We start from the raw sequence: 23,246 nt of genomic DNA on the forward strand, positions 1-23,246 counted from the left end.
TGAAGCGGTGCAAAGGAAAGCTACGAGAATGGTATGGGATTTGCGTTACAAGACGTATGAGGGGAGACTTGCGGACCTGAACATGTATATTCTGGAGGAAAGGAGAAACGGGTGATATGATACAGACGTTCAAATATTTGAAAGGTATTAATCCGCAAACGAATCTTTTCCGGAGATGCGAAGGTGGTAGAACGAGAGGACATGAAATGAGATTGAAGGGGGGCAGACTCAGGAAAAATGTCAGGAAGTACTTTTGCACGGAGAGAGTGGTGGATGCTTGGAATGCCCTCCCGCGGGAGGTGGTGGAGATGAAAACGGTAACAGAATTCAAAGATGCGTGGGATAAACATAAAGGAATCCTGTTCAGAAGGAGTGTATCCTTGGGAGCTTAGCCAAGTTTAGGTGGCAGAGCCGGTGGTGGGAGGCGGGGCTAGTGGTTGGGAGGCGGGGATAGTGCTGGGCAGACTTATACGCAGTGGCGTACCAAGGGGGGGCGGTGGGGGCGGTCTGCCCCGGGTGTCAGTGGGTGGGGGGGTGATCCGCTTCGCTCCCGCTGCTCCCACCCTACCTTTAAAAAAAAATTTTTTAAGCGTCGTTGCAGGCAGCGCCTCGCGTCTGCCCTGCAGAAGTAAATCTCTTCGCTTTGAAGTTCATCGTCGTCGGGCCTCACTATGTCCCGCCCTCCTCTGAGGAAACTTCCTATTTCCGCGAGGGCAGGACATAGTGAGGCCCGACGACGACGAACTTCGAAGCGAAGAGATTTACTTCTGCAGGGCAGACGCGAGGCGCTGCCTGCAACGACGCTTCAAAATAATTTTTTTTAAAGGTAGGGTGGGAGCAGGAGAGTCGGGTCGGGGTCCTCAGATGGGAGAGGGGTATTGTGGGGGTTCTCACATGGGGAGGGGGTTTTCATATGGGAGAAGGGGACTGAGTGGGGAGGGGGGTCTCAGATGGGAGAGGGGTGTTGTAGGGGTTCTTACATGGGGAGGGGAGGGGGTTTTATATGGGAGAAGGGGACTGGGGTGGGGAGGGGGTTCTCAGATGGGAGAGGGGTGTTCTGGGGGTTCTTAGATGGGGAGGGGGTTTTCAGATGGGAGAAGGGGACTGGAGTGGGGAGGGGGTTTCCAGATGGGAGAAAGGGAATGGGGTGGGGAGGGGGTTCTCAGATGGGAGAGGGGTGTTCTGGGGGTTCTTAGATGGGGAGGGGGTTTTCAGATGGGAGAAGGGACTGGAGTGGGGAGGGGGTTTCCAGATGGGAGAAGGGGACTGGGGTGGGGAGAAGGGGACTGGGGTGGGGAGGAGGTTCTCAAATGAGAGAGGAGAGGGGTGTTCTGGGGGTTCTTAGATGGGAGAAGGGGTGGGGAGGGGTTCTCAGATGGGAGGAGGGAAGGGGTTCTCAGATGGGAGGAGGGGGCTCTCAAATGGGAGAAGGGGGCTGGAACTGGGGTCTGAGAAGGGGTCATGATGGAAAATGGGGCATGCCTGGGTCAGGTGGGAGAATGGGTCGGGCTGAAAAGGGGGGCAAGGCATGTGGATGAAGGTGGCTGAAACTGAGGGCTGAAGGAGGGTAGGTGGGATAAGGGGGCTAGTACTGGGACTGGGGGCTGAAAGGCAGCAGGGGCTGAAATTGTGGGGACTGGGGGCTGAAAAGGAGACAGGGAGAAGTGGCTGGGGCTGAAGCTCAGGACTGGTGACAGAAAAGGGCTGGGGTTGAAACTGGGGGCTAAAAAGGGGACAGGGAGAAGTGGCTGGGGGCTAAAGCTCGGGACTGGTGGGAGACAAGGACTGGGGCTGAAACTGGGGACTGGTGGGATAGTGGGGCTGTAACTAGGGGCTGGAAAAAAGGGGCAGAGAGGGGACAGATCCTGGATGGAAGGGGGAGTGAGAGTGAGGGCAGACCCTAGATGGATGGGAGAGAGAGGGCAAATGGTGGATTGAGCGGACAGAGAGAAAGGGCAGACAGTGGATGGAAGCGATAGAAAGGGCAGAGAGTGAATGGAAGGGGGAGAGAGAGAGGGCAGACAGGGGCAGATGGTGGATGGAAGGGGCAGAGATAGAGGGCAGATGTAGATGGGAGAGAGGGCAGACATTGGATGGAGGGGACAGCAGAGAGGGCAGACACTGGATGGCAGAGAGAGAAGAAAGACAGATGCTGGATGGAAGAAAGACAGTGAAAAGAAGATGAGGAAAGCAGAAACCAGAGACAACAAACTGTAAATAAAATATATATTTTTATTTTTTTTGCTTTAGGATAAAGTAGTATTGTAGCTGTGTTAATGTTTATAATAGAACATGTAAACAAGGTAATCTTTTTATTGGACTAATTTTAATACATTTTGGCTAACTTTCGGAGAACAAAACCCCCTTCCTCAGGTCCGGATAGGATATTGTAACAACACTATACTGTATTGACCTGAGGAAGGATGTTTTGGCCTCTGAAAGCTAAATGTATTAGTCCAATAAAATGGTATTATTTTATTTTCTAGATTTGTTTTATTTCTATTTGTTAATTTGTAAAGTGGTGATTGGTACTTGTTAGTTTTTTCAAATTTACATCTGCTGTCTTTATGTTTTGCACAGTACTAGGGGACATTTTCTGTTTCTGTGGTGTTGCATTGTATGCAGAGTCTGGCATCTTTGGGGTTCAGTTTAATTTTTGTCTAAATAGAAAGTTTATTATTGCTTATTCTATAGTGGATTAGGGTGTATCTGTGTTTGTGAAAAAGACATGGCTTTCGGTTGGCATTGACTGTGCAAGATGGACGATCTGTGTTATTCTGCCTGGTTTTGTTTTACAGTAGGTGAATTGATGTTCTAGTGCTCACTGTAGTGTTTAAGATGCTTTCCTTTTCCTTGTGTGACTTGTAGAAATTACTGCTTATGGTATGCTAGAATTGCTCTATAGGTCCTGAGTGTTTTGTATTCTCGGCATGCCTAGTACTAGATTTTGGAGAGGGGGGGTGTTAAAAAATGACCAGCCCCGGGTGTCAACTACCCTAGGTACGCCACTGCTTATACGGTCTGTGCCAGAGCCGGAGGTGGGAGGCGGGGCTGGTGGTTGAGAGACGGAGATAGTGCTGGGCAGACTTATACAGTCTGTGCCAGAGCTGGTGGTGGGAGGTGGGACTGGTACTTGGGAGGCAGGGATAGTGCTGGGCAGACTTATACGGTCTGTGCCAGAGCTGATGGTGGGAGGCGGGGCTGGTGGTTGGGAGGCGGGGATAGTGCTGGCCAGACTTATACAGTCTGTGCCCTGAAGAGGACAGGTACAAATAAAAAGTAGCACATATGAATTTATCTTGTTGGGCAGACTGGATGGACCGTGCAGGTCTTTTTCTGCCGTCATCTACTATGTTACTATGTGTTAATATGGATTAGAGCTAGAGTGTCCACTGGAATGGTGGTAAGCCAGGTTACAGGACTTTGGTCAGCAGAGAAGCCTTGACTAGGCCTGATAACCCACTAATGGCATAACAGTTGAGAACCTGCAAATGCAGGACTATATGATGAAGTCTTAATAAAACCTGAAACAAATTACAAATTGAATATAGCATACATGATGATAGAATAATAGATAAAAATGGTTTGTAAAATCTAGCTTGTATTCCTATAACATGGCACACAAGTCATAAGATTATATAAAAATAGATTGTGAAACTGGATGTTTCTATAAAAGATAAAGTCAAGATGTTCAGGGTGACGGAAATGATATGAAGTTTTGAAATAGCAAAAACAAGAGATGTTTACCGGAAAAGACAGTTGGGTGCAGATGGACACCTGGGGGGGAAAAGAAATGTTTCAAAATAACTAGAACAGGAAAGAGTTGGTACAAGATGTTACAAAAAAGTGCAAATGACCATCTGCCGGAAATTGGTACAGAGATATTGGGTAATAAGATGGAAAAAAATAGGTACTGCCATAGGCATCTATTGAGATCTTTGCCTATAAAAGGGCAAACATTCAGACAGAGAAGTTAGAAGCTTTTTCAACACTTGACCGACAGCAGAGCTCTGTGCATTTGAACCCAGATGTATGTATTGAATTGAAGACTTTCTCTTGGTAAGAATAAATAAGATTTTATTCCTGAAAACTATCTTTGTCTTTATTCCTACATATTATATTATATGTGCTCTTTCCTTATTATCTGCTATGCACAAATAAGCCACACTCATTGAACCACAAAGAGTAGATTAAAATATATATATATGTGGGAACATAAATGGCCCAGGATATACCTAGATCCAGAAAGCCAGAAAGCAGTGGTCATGGGAATCAGTTTTGAATTACGGCTCCTGATGTCTCCCCAAAACCAACCCCCCTGGGATTGGAGGGAAACTTTAAAGAACCTTTTGGATGAACTTGAGATGTTTCCCCCCCCATTTGGAAGAGTCCAGAAGGGGTCTAAAAGAGGTCAGAAAAAACATATGTTAGAGTAATTAATCTATTAATATGTTTCATTTATAGATCCTTGTAAGAGTCAGTATAATCCTCCTTCTTATGGTGTCTTTGGGTATTGCCATAACCCCCCGGTGGACGACTACATCTTACCACCGAAAGACAAGGCAAGCTGATTTGGCAGTGGAAGAATCAGCGTGAAATCTGACAACAAAATAATTACACATGTTCAGCTAACTAGATGTGTTGTGTGGCAACTGTCAACAACACTCAAATATGGAAAGAAGTCCTGTCACATGAATAAGTTTAATATGACTTGCACAAGTCAGAGACTGTCAATACAGCATTGTTGACCCAAAAATGCGGACATTGTTGACATTTACACCACCAATGTGTTACTAGCAAATGTTTATATTCTTCTTATGTGAACACTACACCTATGAAGACCTGTGTAAAAACTGTAGTACTCTTAATTGCCTTAATTGTAGAGCAAAATGAGTTTAGTATGATACATTGTTAGGAACTTGTGGTACAGGTGTAGAGATAATAAATGCTATTGATGCTGAAACTTTAGACAAAACAAAATGTATTAGAACTGACATTAATTAGCTTATTATTTTGCAATATGATAAAGGTTTTTTTAATTATACTCAGATAGTTTACAAGTAGAAATTAATATAGCATAATTTACTACTTGCATGTTGTAACATTTATTTGCCCTTATACAACGGAATAAGGCTCAAGATGACTAACTCTGAATACTTGTGGCGGTGAATTTCACCGGTGGATTCCTTCCACAACCTGATTAAGAATTTCAAATACTGCCTTGTGCACTGACCTCTTTTGTTATGGGCAAATTGTGTAGTTTAATATTTGTAATATTGAATTTGGTTAGTTATTAGTGGGCAGCATTATTACCATTTGCCCTTGGATTATACTTCCTGTTAATTTTAGTATGTTTGTTGAAATTAGTGCTCAGTATATTATAATCTATCTTGTTTTTTGGTTGTTTTGCCTGATGTGGAGTGGTGACTTGTGTATGGACTGTCGTTCAGACAGAGTTGAAAATCAAGGACCGATAGTAATGGAAGTGAATTTTAAAAGATTGTTTTTCAACTCTGTCTATGACCGAAAGTAACTTTTCTTGTAAATACAAAAAAACAAGTTGGAATGCAGAAGATAAGACACGGTTCTAACTAATTTGGTATGTAAAGGGGAGGATGGTTCTTGTTTCCAGGTCCAGCCTGGCCACCTGGAGTTGGAAATCATGTGACCACGTTCCCACAGTCCTAAGCAGAGAAGCATTCTGTAATTTTCCTTAGAAGCATTCTGTAACTTTCCTTAGCTCTGGACATGAGCTAAGAGCCTAATAAAAAGGGAGGGCTTGTCACAGCAGAGTCGGGGTTCATCTGTGAGCAGATGTGCTGTGCAGAGGGTTTGTTTCTGGTTGAAAGGAGACTGAGCCTTCGCTGTAATGGACCTCCCAGCTGATGAGATAAGGGCCTGAGATTTCTGAACCAGTGATGCTGTATGTATAGTGTATGTATTGTTTCTTTCCTGGTCTAAGAACTCTTGGCATTGCTTAGATGTAGAGACCAGTGATGTAATGATTGTTTATACAGCTAATCATTGTGTGTATACAGCTAATCATTGTATATGTCTTAACCATTGTATATACCCTACTCATTGTAGAATTTAGCTCCTCTAATAAAGGTTTTCATTTACTTATTACGAATCCAAAAGAATCCACAGTAGTCTATGTCAGTGAGACAGTCTGTAAATCCATAGCAGTTCAGGACTCTTTCATCCTCTATAGTATTTGAAACATTTTGGGGTCCTTTTACTAAGCCGCGGTAAAAAGTGGCTTGCAATAGTGTAGGCGCGGGTTTTGGGCGCAAGCAGAAATATTTTTCAGTGCACGTACCAAAAATGCCTTTTGTTAATTTTTGCCAAAAATGGACTTGTGGCAAAATCAAAATTTGGGTGTCTGACCTAACCACCAGTCATAGACCTAGCGGTAAGCAATCTGCACAGTAAAGACCTACGCGCGTCAGATGCCACTTGGCACCTGTCCAAAAATAAAAAATATTTTGCAGACGCGTGCCAAAAATGAAACTACTGCAAGAAGCATGCGGTAGTCGGGCGGTAAGTTCATTTTGGCGCACGTTGGGCGCACATAGAGCCTAGCGTGGCTTAGTAAAAGAGGCCCCTAGTAATTGAATTGATGCATGCAAGCATACGCATCCACACTATTAGTGAGTGACAACCAGCCAGAGATGTTCTACTGCTATTCTACAGATTCTCACAAATTATGTACCTTTCACTGCCATCTTGTCCGGTGGCATGTGGTGAGATTCACACACACACATCTGCACCCAAGCACACCTTGCCATGAAGATTCCGTAACTGAAGAGACTACAACTGTCAGAGGGTGCAGGAAAATAGAAAGCCAGGAGGGGCAAGCAGAAGGAAAGGGAAAAGGGGAGGTTGCTTGAGTCACTTTGATGGACTAACAGGGCTGGAGAGGTGGAAATGCCAGGGACAGATCTGCTAGGATCAGGTTTGGGGGGGGAGGGGACTTACAGAGCTTCTGAGAATTTTTCAAGGGTGTCAGTCAGTCTGTAAATAATTTAATAATTTGATTCATTTTATCTTCCTATTTTCTTTATCATTTTATTGCTCACCTGCTAAGTATATAGTGGTTCCAGCTCATTGCTCCAACTAGGGATTTATGACCAAACATATTCCTTAACCTCTTCTTAGTTTCAACATCCCATAACTTGCAAAATAAGCAAAAAGAAAGTAAGTAAGACAAGTAGAAAGGCTAACATTCCAGACAGTTTTAGTTCTACATCTAAGAAGAAAGTGCTATTTTTGCCCCTTCCTGTGGCCCCCCCCCCCCCCCCCTTAACTTATTAACTTTGAAAGATTGAAAAGTATGATGTCCCCTGCCCAAGAAACTACATCCACACACAGTTTGGTTCAGCTGGGTCCAACTGTTTCAAAGTTATAAAAAGGGGGGAGGGGGACACAAACGTAAACACAAACCACATGCAGTTCTTATGGGAAAAATGGCAACGTTACCCCTTGTATACCAAACCACTTGCTGGCTTGATAAAGTTCATAACTCCACCCAAGGACTTACTTCCCCACAGAGACCAGGCCATTTCAAAATTATAATGGGGAAACTTACTAGGGATGGGCTGTCATTTGCGAAAAAATGTCACTCACCAATAATAGTAGTACAAATAAACCACAACCACATGAAATTTCTCTCCATAAAGATTCAACAGTGCATTTTATTCCAATAGAATTTTTATCCTATTTGACTCTATGCCATTCTTAGCGTACAGTGCCACCCTTCTACCCATGTGATCTACCCTATCATTTTGATATAATTTATACCCTGGTATCATGGTGTCCCATTGGGTTTCCTCCTTCCATCAGGTCTCTGAGATGCCTATTATGTCTAACAATTCATTTTCTGCCTGCATTCAAAAAGTAGGCATACTGAAACATAAATACAGCTGTAGATGGTCTCAGAGGAGTGGTTAGGGTGGATCAAGGTTAGAGTTGTGATGTATGTGCATCCTTTCTAAACTATGAGGTAGATATTCAACTAGCTCCTGGCCATTTAAAACACTTGGTTGGGGCTAAGCAGGGATATTCAGCAGTCCTTAGCTGGACAGAGCAGCTGAATATTCCCACAAACCGGCCATCCCCTAATCAGCGAGGTTAGAAGTGGGCCAGGTGTGGAATTTGGGTGGAGCGGTGACCTAGGCAACTGCATAAAGTTAAGGCAGAAAAAGGCTGACCTAACTTTATGCAGTGAGGTTAATCGGGTACTGACTTGAATATTGGCCAGTGCCTGGTTAATATCTAGGTAGCGGCCATCAAGGTCCGGTGGCCCCGGTTCTGATCCCCCATCCCACCCCCCTTGAATTTTAGAATCCCCCCTTATGATCCCCATATCATCCACCTCTGAAGAAAATCATTGAAATGAGAGCATGCACAGCACCACTGAAAACAGGAGAGGCAAAATGAGACAGCACGGGACAGATAAATGCTTCAGCTGGCGGGGTTGGGGACCCCCACCAGCCAAACCGGGGGCCTCAGAGCCAATATGCAGGGGCCCAGGCCCCCGTGCCCCCCCCCTGTAGCTACACCACTGGTCACAAGTTCATGAAAGAGTTCTAAAAAGTAGTAATATTCCATGCTACCTAATCTCAGGAATAAGCAATGGCTTTCCCCAGGTCTACCTTAGCTATACATTCAGTGAAAAAAAAATATTTTCTTCTATTGCTTTATATGTGCTACTATAAGGCTTATTTTCAAAAGAGAAAGGTGCCCATCTTTCGACAGAAATCTGGAGATGGGCATCTTTCTCCCAGGGTCGCCCAAATCGGCATAATCGAAAGCCGATTTTGGGCACCCTCAACTGTTTTCCATCGTGGAGATGACCAAAGTTCAAGGGGGTGTGTCGGAAGCATAGCAAAGGCGGGACTGTGTCCTCGGCCGATAATGGAAAAAAGAAGGGCGTCCCTGACGAGCACTTGGCCGACTTTACTTGGTCCATTTTTTCTTGCGACCAAGCCTCAAAAAGGTGCCCCAACTGATCAGATGACCACCGGAGGGAATCGGGGATGACCTCCCGTTACTCTCCCAGTGGTCACTAACCCCCTCCCACCCTAAAAAAAACTTTAAAAATATTTTTTGCCAGCCTCAAATGTCATACCCAGCTCCATGACAGCAGTATGCAGGTTTCTGGAGCAGTTTTAGTGGGTGCAGTGCACTTCAGGCAGGCGGACCCAGGCCCATCCTCCTCCCCCCCACCTGTTACACTTGTGGTGGTAAATGTGAGCCCTTCAAAACCCACCAGAAACCCACTGTACCCACATGTAGGTGCCCCCTTCACCCCTTAGGGCTATGGTAGTGTTGTACAGTTGTGGGTAGTGGATTTTGGGGGGCTCAGCACCCAAGGTAAGGGAGCTTTGCACCTGGGAGCAAATTATGAAGTCCACTGCAGTGCCCCCTAGAGTGCCCGGTTGGTGTCCTGGCATGTGAGGGGGACCAGGGCACTACGAATACTGGCTCCTCCCTTGACCAAAGGGCTTGGATTTGGTCGTTTCTGAGATGGGCGTCCTCGGTTTCCATTATCACTGAAAACCGGGAACGACCATCTCTAAGGACGACCATCTCTAAGGTCTACCTAAATGTTGAGATTTGGGCATCCCCGACCGTATAATATCGAAATGAAAGATGGACGCCCATCTTGTTTCGATAATACAGGTTTCCCCGCCCCTTCGTGGGGATGTCCTGTGAGGACGTCCTCAGGAAAACTTGGACGCCCCGTTCAATTATGCCCCTCCACGTAACTCAATGGACAGTCCCCTAGTCTTTGTACTTTTTGATAAACAATCAATTTGCATTTATTTAGTTATTGGGATTTATTAACTGCCTTTATGAATAGATTTACCCAAGGTGGTGTACAGCAGGTACAATTTAACATAAAACTTACCATTTTATTAACAGCATAACAATAGTGAAATGACCAAGTATAAATATAAATATAAATAAAATGAATGATGTAAACTTAACATCAAATTGAAACCTAATAATAGGAATACCATGAAATAGGATCAAAAATATACACATTTAACAGCACTGAAATCAAAATAACAGAGCTATAATACGGTGTCAACATAATACAAATGAAGCATCTAATAAGTACGCATTAGTACATTCAAATAACAGAGGTATGATGCTAATGTTTTTCCACAATACTGCTTACAATGTAGCCTAGGGGCCAAGTGCAGATTCATTTAGGATTTTATAGACCTCTCTCATATCTCGCCTCAGCTCTCTTTGTTCTTAGCTGTAGATCCCTAGCCTCTTTAGCCTGTCCTCATATGAGTCTTTCCATCCCCTCAATCATTTTGGTCCCTCCTCTTTGTACATTTTCCAGTTCCACTACATATTGTTTTGAGATGCTGCCACCAGAACTGCACACAGTACTCAGGATGTGTTCTCACCATGCAGCGATACAGAGGCATTTTGATATTCTCTGTTTTATTCTCTATTCCTTTCCTAATAATTCCTCACGTGGAATCTATTATCATGTAGTTATAATTTGGGTTATTCTTCCCGATGTGCATCACTTTGCACTTGTACAAATTAAGGGGTGAATTATTTATGTTTATGTTTATTGAGGACTTCATATACTGCCTAAAAAAAAGTAACTATATACTACCTAAAAAAAATCAGTGCCGAAAAAAGTGCTATTCTATAAGGCGCGCTTAAAGTTAGGCTCAGTTTATAGAATTCCACTTAGCTAATGGAGTCATGTGTAAATTTAAGCATGACCATCTGTACCAATGAAAATTTGGTGCAATTTATGCGCATTACCCCAATTATAGGCATAACTCAAAACCGTGCTTACACTTCACCTTCCAACGCCCATGACCTTCCCATTTCTGCACCCCCTTTTTTGAGCTGCTCATAAAATTTAGGTGCAAATCCTGTGCCTAAGTTTAAGCATGTACATAACAAATCTAATTAGTACCAATAATTGAAAAGCCAATTATTGACACTAATTGGCTCGTTATTCAACTAAATTCCATGTACAAGTTGGGATCACACCAAATTTTGTGCATGGAATTTTTGGTGGCTTTTATAGAATCAAGGTTTAAATTTTATCTGCCATTTGGATGCCCAGTCTTCCAGCTTCCCAAGGTCCTCCTCCAATTTCACGTAGTCTGCCTGCAATTTAACAGTTGTGTATAGTTTCATGTCATCTGCAAATTTGATCACAACTTAACTATTGTTCACTTTTACAAATCATTTATAAATATGTTTAAAAAAGCACTGGTCCCAGTACAGATCCCTGTGGTACTCCACTATTCACCTTTCTCCATGGAGAGAATTGGCTATTTAATCCTACCCTCTGTTTTCTGTCTTTTAACCAGTATCCAATCCACAAAGGAAAACTGCATCCTAACTCATGACTTTTTAAAGTTCTCAGGAGTCTCTCATGAAGGACATTGTCAAAATCTTTCTGAAAATCTAGGTACACTACATCAACAGGCTCACCTAGTCACCTTTATCCATATGCTTAATCACAGCTTCAAAAAATGTAGTAAATGGGTGAGACAAGACTTTCCTTGGCTGAATCGAAGTTCACGCTGTCCCATTTAAACCATTGTTGTCTATGTGTTCAGTAATTATGTTTATAATTGTGCTGGCATTGATGTCAAGTTTACCAGTCTGTAGTTTCCCAGATCACTCTGGAACCCTTTTTAAAAATTGGCATTACAATGGCCACCTTTCAATTCTCAGGTACCATGGATGATTTCAATGATAGTGGGTCTGCAATTTCATTTTTGAGTTTTTTCAGTACCTTGAGTATATACCATCCAGTCTAGGTGATATGCTGTTCTTTAATTTGTCGTTTGGAGTATTACATCTTTCAAGTTCACCAAGATTTCTTTCAGTTCCTCCATATTTGTCATCCAAAAATACAATTTATGGCACAGATACCTCCCTTACATCCTCCCTAGTAAAGACTAAATCAAAGAATTGATTTTGTCTCTCCACTATGGCCTTGAACTCCCTTGATGATATAACAGTCCAACTGACTCCCCCGTAGGCTTTCTGCTGAAAACGTTTTTGCTTTGAGTTTTTGTCTCTACAGCAATCTTCTTTTCAAATTATTTTTTAGACTTCTTTAACAGTGCCTTGCATCTAACTTGCCAGAGCTTATATTACTTCCTGTCTTCTTCACCTGGATCCTTTTTCCATTGTTTGAAAGATGTTCTTTTGTCTCTAATAGCTTCTTTCACTGCACTGCTTAACTATGCCAGCTATTTTGCTTTCCAATCATCTCTTTTGATACGTGGAATACAACTGGTCTGGGCTTCCATAAAGGTATTTTTTAAACAATGTCCAAACCTGATTTAAACTCTTAACCTTTGCAGCTTCTCTCTTAGCTTTTTTATAACCATTTTCCTCATTTTATCATTGTTCCCTTTCAAAAGTTAACACTGTTATAGAAGATTTCTTTAGTGTCTTCAGTGCTTTATTATCTCAAATTTGATCATGGTAGTGTCATGTTTTCAAGGCAGAAACTAGATTTGTGAGCCCTTGGGCCACTGCCGAGGAGTGGCAGCGGCAGGCAAAATCACCCCACACCAGAGACAAGGCAGCACTCTGACAGGGACAGCTAGACTTCACCTGCACTTGACCGCCCTTCCCCAGGAGTTGAGTCCCTGGGTGTAGGCGGCCAGCAGGACTTACCGGACAGGGCAGGCTCTGGATACAACTAGGCTGAACAAGGACTGAGGGTCAGAGGGGAAAGGAATATACATGGGCAGCAAGGCAGGAAACTGGGCTAGGACTCACAGACAGACAATACTACACTAGGCAGGAAATGGACAGGCTTAAGGGTCAGGACTAAAAGCTGCAAAGCAGCCACTAAGAAAGGAAACACAGACAGGTAAGAGACAGAACTGAAAGCTGCCAGGCAGCCACTAAACAAGAAACACAGACAACCAAGAACTAGACAGAGAAATACAAACAAGAAACCAGACTGGGAAACAAGCAATACAGTACAAGATAAACTACACAAAGACTAGACTAGAATCAGGCAAGAATCTCAGACAATAAACTGGACTAGGCAGAAGTGCACAGAGCACACCCACATACTAAGGACCTTAGACGATGCAAAGGCAAACACAGAAGTTTCTAGGTGATTAATAAAGCCCATCAGCACCTGAGGCTCAGCTGCAGCAATCTCAAGGCAACTACGGGTGCTGCTCAGGCACAAACAAGAAAGACAAGTCTGGCAGCCTGGAAGATCCGGACCGGACTTGGCTGAAGCCTGGAATGGGTAGGGACAGCAAGACAGTCTATGGCAGCCACCGGTTCTGGCCACCAGAGGGTGAGGGGAGCACAAACCAAGAAGCAGGCAGAAAGCATACTGAAGCACAGAGAGGCTCAACATACACAGGTGCAGCACAGTGGAGCAATCAGAGCCATGCTGGAAGCAGCCAGCACACAGAGACAGAGCTAACTCAGGAAGAATAGACAAAAGCCAGCTTAGAAGCTGACCGCCAGAAATAAGGTAAGCCTGAGAGGGGTCACGACCACAGACGTGACAGGTAGGATCACTATTGCCAAGTGGCACCAAAACCATTACCTCTTCCACCAAGTTCTGCATTCCACTAAAGTTCAGATCTTACATAGCTCCCTCTTGTCAGTTTCTGAACTAGCTACATAAGAACATAAGAGTAGCCATACTGGGTCAGGCCAATGGTCCATCTAGACCGATATCCTGTTGCCAATAGTGGACAAGCCAGGTCACAAGTACCTGGCAGAAACCCAGATAGTGGCAACATTCCATGCTACCAATCCATGGGCAAGCAGTTGTTTCCCCATGTCTATCTCAATAGCAGACTATGGACTTTTCCTCCAGGAACTTGTCCAAACCTTTTTTAAACCCAGATATGCCAACCGCTGTTACCACATCCTCCGGCAAAGAGTTCCAGAGATTAACTATTCATTGAGTGAAAAAGATATTTCCTCTAATTTGTTTTAAAAGTATTTCCATGTAACTTCCTTGAGTGTCCCCTAGTCTTTGTACTTTTGGAACGAGTAAAAAAATCGATTTACTTCTACTCATTCTACACCACTCAGAATTTTGTAGACCTCAATCATATCTCCCCTCATCCTTCTTTTTTCCAAGCTGAAGAGCCCTAACCTCTTTATCCTTTCCTCATATGAGAGGCGTTCCATCCCTTTTATCATTTTGGTTGCTCTTCTTCAAACCTTTTCTAATTCTGCTATATATTTTTTGAGATACGGCGACCAAAACTGAATGCAATACTCAAGGTGAGGTCTCAACATGGAGCGATACAGAGGCATTATAGTATTTTCACCATCCCTTTCCTAATAATTCCTAGCATCCTGTTTGCTTATTTGGCTGCCGCCACATATTGAGCAGAAGATTTCAGCATATTATCTACAACAACACCTAGATCTTTTTCTTGGGTGTTGACCCCCAAAGTGGACTCTAATATCAGGTAACTATGATTCAGATTATTCTTTCCAATGTACACCAACTTGCATTTGTCCACATTAAATTTAATCTGCCTTTTGGATGCGCAGTCTTCCAATCACTTAAGGTCTTTCTGCAATATTTCACAGTCCGCATGTGTTTTAACAACCATAAATAGTTTTATGTCATCTGCAAATTTAATCACCTTACTTATCGTTCCGATTTCTATATCATTTATAAACATGTTAAATAGCACTGGTCCCAGTACAGATCCCTGCGGCACTCCTCCTCCATTGAGAAAAATGACCATTTAATCCTACCCTCTGTTTTCTGTCCAATAACCAAGTCCTAATCCACACCAGAACATTGCCTTGAGGAACTTTATCAAAAGCTTTCCAAAAATCTAGATACACTACATCAACTGGCTCACCTTTATCCCATTATTCACACCTTCAAAGAAATGAAGATTTCCCTTGGCTGAACCCATGCTGACTCTGTCCCATTAAACCATGTGTTCTGTAATTTTATTCTTTATAATAGTTTCCACTGTTTTATCTCTCACTGATGCAGTGGCGTACCAAGGGGGGGGGCGGTCCGCCCCGGGTGCCAGTGGGTGGGGGTGCTCTGCTCCCCCCGCCTCCCATGGCCGTTCCCGCGGCGCCGCACATTTAAAAAACCGGCGAAGCAGCGTCGCAGGCAGCACCTCGTGCCCTGCTTGTAAAAAAAAAAAAAATCAAATCTCCTTCCTCCTCGTCTTGACGTCGACTCGGGCCTTCCAATCAATTTGATTGGAAGGCCCGAGTCGACGTCAAGACGAGGAGAAGGAAGGAGATTTGATTTTTTTTTTTTCAAGCAGGGCACGAGGCGCTGCCTGCGACGCTGCTTCGCCGGTTTTAACGGGACTGAGGTGGGGAAGGAGAGGGGAGAAAGGGACTCGGGTGGGGGTGTTCAGAGGGGAGAAGGGGACTGGGGTGGGGGTCTCAGACAGGGGAGGGGAGAAGGGGACTGGGGTGGGGATCTCAGAGGGGAGAAGGGAAGGGGAGGGGAGAAGGGGACTGGGGTGGGGGTGTTCAGAGGGGAGAAGGGGACTGGGGTGGGGGTCTCAGAGGGGAAAAGGGGAGGGGAGAAGGGGAGAAGGGGACTGGGGTGGGGATCTCAGACAGGGGAGGGGGGGAGAAGGGGACTGCAGTGGGGATCTCAGAGGGGAGAAGGGGACTGGGGTGGGGATCTCAGACAGGGGAGGGGGGAGAAGGGGACTGGGGTGGGGATCTCAGAGTGGAGAAGGGAAGGGGAGGGGAGAAGGGGACTGGGATGGGGGTGTTCAGAGGAGAGAAGGGGACTGGGGTGGGGGTCTCAGACAGGGGAGGGGAGAAGGGGACTGTGGTGGGGGTCTCAGACAGGAGAAGGGGAGGGGAGAAGGGGACTGGGGTGGGGGTGTTCAGAGGGGAGAAGGGGGCTGGAACTGGGGGATGAAAAAAAGGGCAGAGAGAGAGAGGGGACAGATCCTAGATGGAAGGGGGAGCGAGAGGGAGGGCAGACCCTGGATGGATGGGAGAGGGAGGGCAAATGGTGGATTGAAGGGGCAGAGAGAAAGGGCAGGCAGTGGATGGAAGGAACGGCAGAGAGGGCAGACACTAGAAGGCAGAGAGAGAGAGAGAGTGAAGACAGATGCTGGATGGAAGGAAGACGGTGAAAAGAAGATGAGGAAAGCAGAAACCAGAGACAACAAACTGTAAATAAAATATATATTTTTTATTTTTTTTGCTTTAGGATAAAGTATTATAGATGTGTTAAATGTTTATAATAGAACATGTAAATAAGGTAATCTTTTTATTGGACTAATTTTAATACATTTTGACTAACTTTCGGAGAACAAAACCCCCTTCCTCAGGTCAGGATAGGATACTGTAACAGCACTATACTGTACTGATCCGAGGACGGAGGTTTTGGCCTCTGAAAGCTAAATGTATTAGTCCAATAAAATGGTATTATTTTACTTTCTATATTTGTTTTATTTCTATTTGTTAATTTGTAAAGTGGTGATTGGTACTTGTTAGGTTTTTTTTTCAAATTGACATCTGTTGTCTTTATATTTTGCACAGTACTAGGGGACAGTTTCTGTTTCTGTGGTGTTGCATTGTATGCAGAGTCTGGCATTGGGGGTTCAGTTTAATTTTTGTCTAAATAGAAAGTTTATGATTACTTATTCTATAGTGGATTAGGGTGTATCTGTGTTTGTGAAAAAGACATGGCTTTCGGTTGGCATTGACTGTGCAGGATCGACGATCTGTACTATTCTGTCTGGTTTCATTTTACAATAGGTGAATTGATGTTCTAGTGCTCACTGTAGTGTTTAAGATGCTTTCCTTTTCCTTGTGTGACTCGTATAAATGACTGCTTATGGTATGGTAGAATTGCTCTATAGGTCCTGAGTGTTTTGTATTCTCGGCATTCCTAGTACTGGATTTGGGGGGGGGGGGGATGCTCAATAATGACCGGCCCCGGGTGTCAACTACCCTAGGTACGCCACTGCACTGATGTCAGGCTTACCAGTCTGTAATTTCTCAGATCACCCCTGAAACCCTTTTTTAAAATCAGCGTCACATTAGCCACCCTCCAATCTTCAGGTACTATGGACGACCTTAGTGACAGGTTACATATTACTAACAGCAGATCATCAATTTCATGCTTGAGTTCTTTGAGTACACTTGAATGTATTGCATCCAGTGTAGGTGATTTACTACGCTTTAATTTGTCGATCCTCTCTATCATTGCAATACAATTTGTACCCTATTAACACAGTGGAGGAGTGGCCTAGTGGTTAGGGTGGTGGACTTTGGTCCTAAGGAACTGAGTTCAATTCCTGGCACAGACAGCTCCTTGTGACTCTGGGCAAATCACTTAACCCTCCAATGCCTGCCATGAGTGGGAAAGTGTGGGGTACAAATGTAATTTAAAAAAAATGAAGTGTCCCACTGATTGTTCTCTTTCCACCAAGTCTCTGAGATGCCTATTATATCTACCTCATCATTTAGTGCTATATATTCTAACTCTCCTGTCTTATTTTTTAGGCTTCTAGCATTTGTGCACAGGCACTTCAAATTGGGTTTTTTCTTTGGATCTTCAAGCTGCTTAGAAGTTGACGGGGATAATTTGCATCCTTTATCCTGCTCTTTCATTAAGCACACCTGGCTTACTTTCGGCATTGTTGAAACCTCTCTACTGGGATTCCCTAAATGTCCTGTTTCAATAGTATCCTTAAAGGATACTCCACACCAAACCATGTGCTCCTGGGCGACTGTCGCCCCCCCCCCCCCCCCCCCCCCCCCCCAATTCTAGTTTAAACACTGCTCTATCTCTTTTTGAAAGTTAGCACCAGTAGCCTGGTTCTATCCCGGTCTCCCCCTTTCCCAGAATGTTGCTCAGTTCCTAACAAATTTAAATCCTTCATCCCTGCACCATCATCTCAACCACACGTAGAGAGTTCAGAGCTCTGCTTGCCTTTTAGGTCCTGTGCAAGGAACAGGGAGCATTTCCATAAAGCAATCATTTATTCTAAGAACTTTACCTCCCTAGCATTTCCTGACAAGACATTTATCCGGTCAATATTAGGTTAATAGAAATTTTTTTAAAATTTCACAAAACCACTGATATATTAAACTTGAATGTCAGCATAAAACCAAAGACAGATAAATCCTTATTAAATAACAAGAGCAAAAGGGGGTATAAAGTCCCTCACTGTTCTCCCACCAAATAGCAGGCTTGGCTAAGTGATCTTTAACAAACTTGGGGACCCTTTTACAAAAGGGTGGTAGGGCTGCCGCGCAGGTACCACGTGGAAAAACAAAACTACCGCCAGGCATACCCAGTTGCCCTGTAGTAATTCTGTTTTTACCATGCCTCATTTCCCATGTTAGAAAATACAAGTTATTTTTTAGGGCGAGGTGTAGGCATTCCCAATGGTAATCAGGCAGTGCATAGCCATCGCCACTCGCTGCCCAGTTATAGCGGGAGAAGCAAATGAGCCCCTACCACCTTCTAAACAGGTGGAAGTAAGGGCTCAGGCAGTAATGGCCACACAGTCATTTTTAAATTAGTGCACAGCCATTATTGACATCATTTTTTTTTTTTAAAAACCTTTTTCGTGTTGTGATAACGTGTCCTGGGCATGTGGCAATCCCATGTGTCCACACTACTACAGGCCACTGTTTAGCACCGCATGGTAAAAGGGCCCCTAAAATTATCAGAACCACACAATCCCTTTTAAATCAAGTGTACAGCGCTGCGTACATCTAGTAGCACTATAGAAATGATAAGTAGTAGTAGTAGTAAATCAATAAAAACATGTATTTATTTAATTATTTATTTATTAGGATTTATTTACCGCCTTTTTGAAGGAATTCACTCAAGGCAGTGTACAGTAAGAATAGAACAAACATGAGCAAGAGGCAGCTACAGCAGTAAAAATATTCAAATAACAATACAAAGTATGGCATGTTATACTACTTACAATGTCAACACAATACATAATAGAACATTTTAATTGATAGTGAAGGGTAAAGCAAAGATGTAACATATAGATAGGTAAGAGTTAGAAAGTAAGGTGACTGATTTAAATAAAGCTGCACACGAGGTCAGAGAGAGATGGTTAAATATTATCTCAGCTAGGGCAGGAATGGATAAACATGTCCTGCTGCAGTATATGCAGCACGAGTCAGTCCTTGTGTGTGTGAGTGAGAGTCTTGAGACTAACAAATTAGTTACTTCTTCCATTAAAGGCCTGGTTGAAGAGCCAAGCTTTCACCTGCTCCCTGAAGTAAAAGATAGTCTTGTATTAAGTGGAGCCTTTCAGGTAGTGCATGTAGTGGAGAAAAAGACCAACTAATGGACAAAAAACTCCACATTGAAACATGCTCAGCTTCAAGATAAATTAAAAAAAATATTTTGTCTATTACTCTAACTCACTGAAATATGGACCTGAATCTAGTCTACATTAATATATTATTATGTGTTATATAACTAATTTCTCAACCTTGGATGAACATGAACATTATATACACTACCTGTACTTCTCCATCACTGGTGCCAATTGCAAGGCATCTTCCTTCCTTTATCCAGGCAACTGAGGAAATGTATTTTGAACTTGTATTAAAGTGGATGATTTCAATCACTGTGTGCTTTTCTCCATCCAAGATCTGTACAGTAGAATCCAGAGCAATAGCCACAAGATTTTCAGAACTCCAGTCAAGAATATTTAGATCTATAACAAAAACACAATTTGACATTAGTATAACAATAGGGAGTGATACCTTTACTAGAACTGGCAAAGGTTTGGCAAATAAAATTCGCTGGTTAAAGTGTAGAGTCATGCATTGGGGACATTGAACTCTAAAGTGGCAGTACTAGATGGCAGGAAAAGATACTGATGTGCACTAAATAGGACAAAGATTTTGGTGTGATCATATCAGAGTTGACATAACCATTAGGCAAGTTATGTGGCTGCCTAGTGTAGCAACGTCTTGGGAACGGGAAAGAGCAGCTGCAGTCAAAGCAAATCAATATAACCTTACAACCACACAACTCACAGCAGGGACAGCATAACACCCTTATGCTTGGGGGTGCCCAAAACCCATCCCCAATACTTCCCTACCATCCCAGAGTCCCCCATGGCATCCAGCATCTATCACCTTTCCTCCCTCTCATCCCCCCATGATGTCCAGCATTTATCTTCTTTCTTACCCACCTCAACACCTCTTCAGCATCTCTCTTCATCTTTCCTTCCCCCATATTCTCAAGGATTTCTTTCTTTCTCTACCTCTCTCACCCCCTCTTCAGCACCTCCCTCCTTCCTTCTTTCCCCTTCCCCATGGGTCACCATACTGATGTCTCTCCTTCCTTCCTGTCTTCACCCCTCTTCAGCATTTCTCTCCTTCCTTCCCTCTCTTCCCCCTCATGGTCTCCAGCATGCTTCTCCTTCCTTACCTCAGCTTTAGCATCTCTCTTCCTCCCCCCCATGGGGTCCAGTATGTACCTCCTGCCTCCATGGTGTCTAGCATGTCTCTCCTTCCCTACCTCCCTTCCCTCCCTAAGGAGCATTTGTCTCCTTTCCTTCCTTCTCTCCCCTTCCCCACCCTTGGAATCCAGCATCCCCCCCCCCCCCCCCCCAGTCTCCAGCCTTGAGCATCTGCTATCCTGTCTTTTCCACTGAGTGTCACATGTATGATTATTTCCCAATTGGTGAGCTATTATATGTGTGTGCCCGATGCAAAGAGCTCCTAGTTCTCAGAGAATGGGTCCGTTCTCTTGAGGCTAGAGTAGCAGACTTGGAGGAGCTGAGGGAGACAGAGATGTACATAGAGGAGACCTATAGGAACGTTGTAGAGAAGTCCCACCTCCAATCTGGCAGTCACTGTGCTGCCTTGGAGGAGGGAGGCCTCCTAGAAGGACAGCATCACTGTGGTGAAGTAGGAAGTACTCCTGTGGCCAGGACCTGTCCACCAGGGGATGCACTATCCTCTCGCACTGAGGATATGTCTCCAAGAACTTCTGCCCAGGTGGGAAGGGTTAGGACAGCTGTTGTAGCTGGTGATTCGATCATTTGGCATGAAGATAGCTGGGTGGTTGGTGGACGTGAGGATGGCCTGGTCACTTGCCTGCCTGGTGCAAAGGTGGTGGACCTCATGCGTCATCTAGACAGGATCTTAAATACTGCTGGGGAGGAGTCATCTGTCTTGGTACAGTACATGCAGGTATCATTATCATAGGAAAATGGTGGAGGGAGGTTCTGGAAGCCAAATTTAGGCTCTTAGGTAGAAAGTTGAAGTCCAGATCCTCCAGGGTAGCATTTTCAGAAATGCTCCCCATTCTACACGCAGGACCCAAAAGGCAGGCAGAGCTCTGAAGTCTCAATGCGTGGTTGAGATGATGGTACGGGGATGAGGGATTTAGATTTGTTAGGAACTGGGTGACATTTTAGGAAAGGGGGAGACTGTTCTGAAAGGATGGGCTCCACCTTAACCAGGATGGCACCAGGCTGCCGGTGCTAACTTTTAAAAAGGAGATAGAGCAGTTTTTAAACTAGAATTGAAGGGGGAGGGGGAAGCCGACAGTCGCCCAGAAGCGCATGGTTCGGTGTGGAGTATCCTTGAATGATACTATTGAAACAGGACATTTAAGGAATCCCAGTAGAGAGGTTTCAACAATGCTGAAAGTAAATCAGGTGCACTAAATGAAAGAGCAGGATAAAGGATGCACATTATCCCCGTCAACTTCTAAGCAACTTGTAGATCCAAAGAAAAAACACAATTTGAAGTGTCCGTACACAAATGCTAGAAGCCTAAAAAATAAGATGGGAGAGCTAGAGTATATAATACTAAATGATGAAGGAGATATAATAGGCATCTCAGAGACTTGGTGGAAAGAGGACAATCAATATGACACTGTGTTAACAGGGTACAGATTGTATCGCAATGATAGAGAGGACCAAATTGGAGGGGGAGATGCGCTATATGTTAAAGAGGAAATTGAGTCAAATAAAATAAACATTCCACATGAAACAGATAGCAGCGTGGAATCATTATGGATAGAAATTCCATGTGTGATGGGAAGGAGTATTCTTGTAGGGCTATATTACCATCCTCCGGGACAGAACGAACAGACAGATGAAGAAATGTTTATAGAGATTAGGCAAGCTGGCAAATTGGGCAACACTATAATAATGGGTGATTTCAATTACCCGAATATTGACTGGATAAATGTTACATTAGGGAGTGCTAGGGAAATAAAATTTCTAGATGTAATAAATGACTGTTTCTTGGAGCAACTGGTTCAGGAAACAACAAGAGAAGGATCCATTTTTGATCTGGTCCTTGGTGGCATGCAGGGCATAGTGTGAGAGGTGGCTGTGTTGGGTCCCCCGGAAAACAGTGATCATTATATGATCAAGTTTGAGCTACTATCAAGGATGAACATTCAAAGGAAATCTACTGTAGCTGCATTTAATTTTCGAAAGGGCAACTATAATAAAATTAAAATGGTTACAAAGTAAAGGATTGGCTGCTAAGGTTAGGACACTAAATCAGGCGTGGACTTTATTCAAAAATACCATCTTGGAAGCCTAGACCAGATGCATTTCACATATTTGCAAAGGTAGAAAAAAGAGAAAATGACAGCCAGTATGGTTTAAAGGTGAATTAAAAGAGGCTATTACAGACAAAATATTGTCCTTCAAAGAATGGAAAAAAGACCCAAATGAAAAAAATAAGAAGCAACTTAAGCACTGGCAAAAGCATTCATAAAGAAGTCTAAAAGAGATTATGAACAGAAACTTGCTGCAGAGGCTAAAACTTACAGTAACAACTTTTTCAGGTACATCAGAAGCAGAAAGCCTGCAAGGGAATCTGTGGGATCATTAGATCAAGAAGGAGCAAAAGGGGCACCTAGGGAGGACAAGACCATAGTGGAGAAACTGAATGAATTCTTTGCTTCAGTCTTTACAGAAGAAAATGTAAGAAATCTGTGTGTACCGTATATGGTTTTCAAGGGTGATGATGTGGAGAAATTGAAAGAAATCTCGGTGAACCTGAAAGATGGTCTAAGCCAAATTGACAAATTAAAGAGTAGTAAATCGCCTGGACCAGATGGCATACATCCAAGAGTACTCAAAGAACTCAAGCATAAAATTGCTGATGTGTTGTTAGTAATATGTAACCTGTCATTAAAATTGATCATTGTACCTGAAGATTGGAGGTTGGCCAATGTGACGCCGATTTTTTAAAAGGGTTCCAGGGGTGATCCAGGA

The 23,246-nt window shown here is 43.7% G+C and overlaps 1 protein-coding gene across 1 annotated transcript in view; it reads right to left on the reverse strand.

Moving 5' to 3' along the window:
- Positions 1–23,246, reverse strand: part of CDC20B (cell division cycle 20B) — a 117,292-nt gene that overhangs the window by 46,980 nt on the left and 47,066 nt on the right. Inside the window, exons 6-7 of the mRNA XM_030191935.1 lie at positions 19,510–19,706; positions 7,080–7,174 (exon numbers count right to left, since the gene is read on the reverse strand). Coding sequence (XP_030047795.1) covers positions 7,080–7,174; positions 19,510–19,706 — 292 coding nt within the window. The remainder of the gene's footprint in view (positions 1–7,079; positions 7,175–19,509; positions 19,707–23,246) is intronic.

Source organism: Microcaecilia unicolor, chromosome 2, assembly GCF_901765095.1.
Source record: "Microcaecilia unicolor chromosome 2, aMicUni1.1, whole genome shotgun sequence".
Lineage (NCBI taxonomy): Eukaryota > Metazoa > Chordata > Amphibia > Gymnophiona > Siphonopidae > Microcaecilia > Microcaecilia unicolor.